Below are 6449 nucleotides of genomic sequence, written 5' to 3' on the forward strand. Positions count from 1 at the left end.
AGCCACAGCCTGGGAGAAAATATTTGCAAGTCATACATCCTATAAGGACAAGCATCCCGAATATATATTGAAATCTCAAAACTCAATAATAAGGAAACAACCTAATTTTTAAAATGAACAAAATATTTGAACAGTTTTACCACAGTTGATACATAGAAGCAAATAAGCACATAAAAAGATGAGCAACATCTTAGTCATTATGGAAACAAATTAAAACTATGATGACATACTAGTACCTGTGTATTAGAATAGCTACAATTAAAAAGACTGATCACACCAAGTGTTGGTGAGAATGTGGAGGAATGGAACTCTCATACACTGCTGAGTGGGAATACTAAAATAAATGATACAACTGCTTTGGAAAATAGGTTGGCAGTTTCTTAAAAAATTACACATATACCGACCATACGATCCAGCCATTCCACTCCTAGGCATTTTCCCAAAAGAACAGAAATCATGTATATTTAAAAATACATATTAATATATGCAGCAGCGTCATGTGTAACAGTTAAAAACTAGAAACAACGCACATGTCCATCAGCAGATAAACAGGTAGACTATAGTATGTCCATACAATAGAATGCTACTCAGAATAAGAAAGAATGAACTATTAATATGTGAATCTCAAAGTAATTGAGCCAGATAAAAAGATACACATAAGGTATGATTTCGTTTTTATAAAATTTTAGAAGACACAAACTAATGTGTAGGAACAGAAATCATACTAGTGTTTTCCTTGGAAAAGTATGTTGGGGTGGAGACCAGGGAGCGTGATGGGCACGAGGAAACTTCTGGAGGTGTTACATACATTTATTATCTCACTTGTGGTGGTGGTGTCACTGGTCACGTAAGCCCAAATCAATCAAACTGTACAATTTAAATATATGCCACTTACTGTATATTAATTTTACCTCAATATAGTTGTTGTTTTTTAAGAGCTTTAGGTAACTCAAGTGTATTTGGGACAAATTTGGGAATCATTGCTCCAGTAGGTCCCTAGTTCCACACTACAGAGACAACCTATTCTACGCAGCTTCCTGTTCTGGAAATTGGAACATTCTGGAAATACTGTGCATATACAAACATACATATTTCTTGTTTTAAATTCACAAATGGTAGCAAACTTTATACACTGTTCTGTACTTAACTTTTTTCACTTAATATGTCTTGGTGATCATTCCATATCAATAAATATGGAATGGCCTCATTTTTTTAAACACCTACATGTTAATCCACTGGATCTGGATTTTGCCTGATCCCAGTGATTTTGGCTACATGAGGTGGTACTGTATGCTTATTTTAAAACCTTTTAGGAGTAAAGATATAACTTGAATAGTTGTTAGAATTAATTTTTCTTTTAGGCATACCTTTAAGTCTTCATTTGCATGCTATATGACACAATGCTTTAATCTGTATGAGTATACAAGCTTTCTAGAACACCAAATTCACTATTAGTATTTTTTCACAGGTAAAGTCTGTATATCTCTGTGAAATGTTAACAAGTATTACATTTTGAAAAGTTATTATGACATTTTATTTGCTTTCCTTATCCTCTCAAGATGAAATTTGGTGTTCGGTTTGTCCTTTATTCAACACACTTTTTAAAAATCCTTTTTTCGTCCTTTGGTGGTTAATTTGGTGTTGGTCTTTAGGCCACAGCTATTCTTGGAGATGTATACTGTATAAGCTAATCTGTTACCAACTTCCATTTTTGGCAAAGAAATCATTTGGCTAAACTCTAGCTGGGGGCTTCCCAGGTGGCACAGTGGTTAAGAATCCACCTGCCAATGCAGGGGACACGGGTTCAAGCCCTGGTCTGGGAAGATCCCATGCCGTGGAGCAACTAAGCCTGTGCGCCACAACTACTGAGCCTGCGCTCTAGAGCCGGCAAGCCACAACTACTGAGCCCACGTACCACAACTACTGAAGGCCACATGCAACAACTACTGAAGCCTGTGTGCCTACAGCCTGTGCTCCGCAACAAGAGAAGCCGCCGCAATGAGAAGCCCATGTACCACAACAAAGAGTAGCCCCTGTTCACCGCAACCAGAGAAAGCCTGTGCACAGCAACAAAGACCCAATGCAGCCAAAAAAATTAATTAATTAATTTTTTAAAAAAACCTCTTATCCGGTGTTTTTCTCTCTTAATGGCAGCAGGCTGAACTGGCAAATACCAAAATAATTTTTGTTTTTAAAGTTAACAACACTCTTTAGTTTTTAGACTATATTGCAAGAGAAAGACCATCTACAAAGACAATGCACCAATTTATTTGGGAGCTTAAATTCCCTAGTGGCCCTTTATGTGTCCTTCATAGGTTTTCCATAATTTTCAGTCTTAAAGCAACAAGAATCTCAAAGTGGCCATTATCCATACTACCCATATTGTCATATACTCTATGCACTTACTAGGTTTATTAGTGAACATTGAGTCTTTTTTATGACTAATGATATTCTGAACTTTGGGCCAGTATTTTATCAGATGTTCAATCAGTGCAGTTCCTTATCAGGTGAGTATTTGTTTTGTATTCATTAGCTAATGAAGTCACAGGATTGCAGCTGTTTGTAGTAAATTCACCAGTCATTTTTTCACATCATTAAATTCCATATTCCTATGGTCAGGTTTTATAGCTCCTTGTTCACCTTTGACCCTAATTTTGTAGAATTTCAGGGAATTGTCCTTATCCTGTCCAGTTAGGTTTCTTGTATTTATATGCCTGAGGTCATGTTTCTGAGGCATCTACAATGAAATAAACATACATGTTTTGAATGTTATCTTTCCCTGAAGTGGTGGTATTTTTTAAAAATATTTTTTAAATTAATTTATTTATTTATTGGGCTGTGTCGGGTCTTAATTGCGATGTGCGGGCTCTTCGTTATAGTGCTCGGGCTTCTCTCTAGTTTTCTAGAATATTAGAAACGTGTGGCCTGTGGGTTTTCTCTTCTCTAGTTGTGGCGCATGGGCTCTGTAGTTTGCGGCACGCGGGCTCTCTAGTTGAGACGCGTGAGTGAGCTCAGTAGTTGTGGCATGTGGGCTTAGTTGCCCTGCGGAATGTGGGATCTTAGTTAGTTCCCCGACCAGGGATAGAAACTGCAGCCCTTGCATTGGAAGGCGGATTCTTTACTGAAGTGGTGGTCTTTTGGCTGATAAAATGGTTTTACTGACTGGTAAATCATCTTTAAGACTCCTCTTCTTCTCTGAGTACTTAGCTTTTTAGTTTACTCAGGATGTGTCACTCTCTAATCTAGGGAAAGTGTGGAGAGCCTGATTCAAAAGCATTCCTATGCCCGCTCACCCATCCGTACCTATGGAGGAGAAGAGGATGTGCTGGGGGATGAGGTTCAGACAACACAAAATCGAGGTAAGACTGCTTCTGGGCTATGCAACTGCTGGACAGGGAGGTGATGAGACTCCTAGCCCTCAGGGAAGAGACTGTCCCAGAGTATTTCAGAAGCCTCTTCAGGAAGGGACAGCCTGAGGCTGATCATTATTTTGTCTTTGCATCTTAAGTGATTATGCTGCCTAAAGCCTTCCTGTAGTTTGTTTTCCAGTAAAAGGACATTGAGCCTCTGAGTCAGGGCCCAGGAGTTATTTGTCTGTGATCTACTACCAAAGAGCTATTTGGACTTTGGGGGTGGCCCCTTAGTCTTTCTCAACCTCAGTTTGACAGTCTGAAAATCAGGGAATATATCTGTTTTACTTATATCAGGAATATCTTATTAGGATCAATGACTAGAATGGAAAACACTTTTAAAAAGAAGATTCTCCTAGTGAACACACTGCGTAGAGACGGTGGCCCAGGTGGTGAGAGTAGGGGAATACTATAAAGTTCCTTTGCTGCAGATGTTCATAGAGGAGCCCTCTGCATCTGGGAGGCCAGAGAAAAGAAACCAGAGGGGGGTGCCCAGGCACAGGGATGTTCACATGGGGAGAGTCCTCTGTCATATTTTTATGTCCATGATATGGAATAGCATAAGCAGTCAGAACATATGATGCCTCATAGCTAAGTCCAGATGAGCTACTAGTAATTATACAACTGGAAAATTCAGTGTCAAATTTTGTTTAAACTTCTGGATACTGTGATGTAAGAAAAACTTACTCTTGCAACTTGTCAAATATCTAATAAAATATTATGGACGCTAAGCTGTCATTTCTGATAGTTTGTAATGATGTGTATTACCATTATTACTTAGTATATTATTATATACTAAATATATGATACAGTATACATATATATTTTATTTTATATTGTGACAATTTGTTCTTTTCTATTGATGTGGCTTCTCATCTTGCTCAGTACTATGCTATTTTCATAAATGCATTATTTTGTTTTTGTAACATGATAACGTATTTTTATATCTGGTAGGGAAAATCTATCCTTGTTATAATTTAAAATATTTTTAAATTCTGTCATTATTTGTCCCGATAATTTTGAGAATCGAGTTGAAGAGGGAAAAAACATTGGCATTTCATTGGCTTTACACTCAACCAATAAATTAATTTGGGAATAAATGACTTTTAAAAAATTTTTATTTTTCATCCAAAAATATGGCATGTGTCTCCAATTATTAAAATCTTTCCTTACATCTCTATTTCAATAGAGTCGTGCGAAAAATTTCAAATAAGTATCATGCATTTCTTTTCAGAGTAATTTCTAAGTATTTATGCTTTATTTTTGACAGTGCTTTTGTTTCCACATAACTCAGCTATGCTGAGTAGAGCTGGCATATTAAAATGTGTTTGGATTTTGTGTATCTGTCTTAAATGTAATCAACATAGTAAATGTTCTCATTATTTCCAAAAGAAAAGAGTTACAGAAGCTAAAGAAAAAAAAAGAAAAAGTCTTGTGGGTTTTCATAGTGGCTTTGGAAACCAGGTAGCTTTGTTGAGGCTTGTCTGTCCAGCCTTACTTATAGGGATACTACAGAGGTTAGGATGGATATCAGCTATTTGGAAGTCCTTTAAAGGGAATCAGGTCATTACCTTCAGGCAGGTTGCTAGTGTTTTGGTCACTCTCAGGGAGTATGCAGGCCATCTATTAAGTCAGTAAATTCTCTTTTCCATATATGGTATAAATGATATATTCTTGTGTGGAAAGCTAGATATGCCTCATGATTGACCTGTCTCTCTTTTAAATTATAGATCTATTACATAATTTTAAAAATAAAATTGACCCTTACAGATAATGTAATTCTTTTTTTTTAAACATCTTTATTGGAGTATAATTGCTTTACAATGTTGTGTTAGTTTCTGCTGTATAACAAAGTGAATCAGCTTTACATATACATATATCCCCATATCTCCTCCCTCTTGTGTCTCCCTCCCACCCTCCCTATCCCACCTCTCTAGGTGGTCACAAAGCATGAGCTGATCTCCCTGTGCTATGCGGCTACTTCCTACTAGCTGTCTATTTTACACTTGGTAGTGTATATATGTCCATGCCACTCTCTCACTTCGTCCCAGCTTACCCTTCCCCCTCCCCGTGTCCTCAAGTCCATTCTCTACGTCTGCGTCTTTATTCCTGTCCTGTCCCTAGGTTCTCCAGAACCTTTTTTTTTTTTAAGATTCCATATATATGTGTTAGCATACGGTATTTGTTCAGATAATGTAATTCTTGATTTGCACACTGGAGTAGAGTTTCCAGTCTAATGAGACTTTTTTTTTCCTTTCAGGATCAGCCTTTACAACATCTGATAATTTGTCTCTCAGTTCCTGGGTATCATCTTCATCCAGTTTTCCTGGATTTCAGCACCCACAGTCCCTGACTGCTCTTGGCACCAGCACAGCATCCATAGCGACACCCATTCCTCACCCTATACAGGGCTCTCTGCCACCATATAGCCGACTTGGGATGCCTCTAACCCCATCGGCCATTGCCAGCTCCATGCAAGGGAGTGGCCCAACATTCCCCTCATTCCACATGCCCCGGTATCATCACTACTTTCAGCAGGGGCCCTATGCTGCTATCCAAGGACTGCGCCATTCCTCTGCTGTGATGACGCCATTTGTATGACTCTTCTAAAAATAGGAGAATCTAGATCCAGAATGTGCAAATGGGTATGGAAATATAAGACAGGGTTGGGTGGGTGGGATGTGGGGTGTTGGAGCCGGGGCTCTCCAAGAGACATGGGACCTATTAGAGAGGAGAGCTGGACTCACAATAAAACCAACCACTGAGGGAAAGCACCATGGACCAGGATTCATCTGTAGTGGGGGACATCTTTTGGCTTTGAGAGAGAATCAGTGTAAAGTTCTTAGCCAGCCTAAGTCCTGCAACTATTGGATATCAATGTACCAAGAAAGTTTAATAATACAAGGCAGATGAATCTTAAGATGCATTATTCCTAGTGGTTAAAAATGCTGTGTCAATGCAGTAATGTATAAAGTCAACATGTATAGGTTTTCTTTCTACTTTCCACAGGTTAAAAGAATCTTCAAAGAGGCAATACTA

The 6449-nt window shown here is 38.3% G+C and overlaps 1 protein-coding gene across 1 annotated transcript in view; it reads left to right on the forward strand.

The window, feature by feature from the left end:
* Positions 1-6011, forward strand: part of TBX20 (T-box transcription factor 20) — a gene marked incomplete at both ends in the record, with an annotated part of 50856 nt that extends 44845 nt beyond the window's left edge. Inside the window, 2 exons of the mRNA XM_082661864.1 lie at positions 3247-3359; positions 5671-6011. Of these exons, the coding sequence (XP_082517990.1) occupies positions 3247-3359; positions 5671-6011 (454 nt within the window). The remainder of the gene's footprint in view (positions 1-3246; positions 3360-5670) is intronic.
* Between the last annotated feature and the right edge of the window lie 438 nt (positions 6012-6449).

Source organism: Grampus griseus (genome assembly GCF_964374135.1).
Source record: "Grampus griseus genome assembly, chromosome: 9".
NCBI lineage: Eukaryota > Metazoa > Chordata > Mammalia > Artiodactyla > Delphinidae > Grampus > Grampus griseus.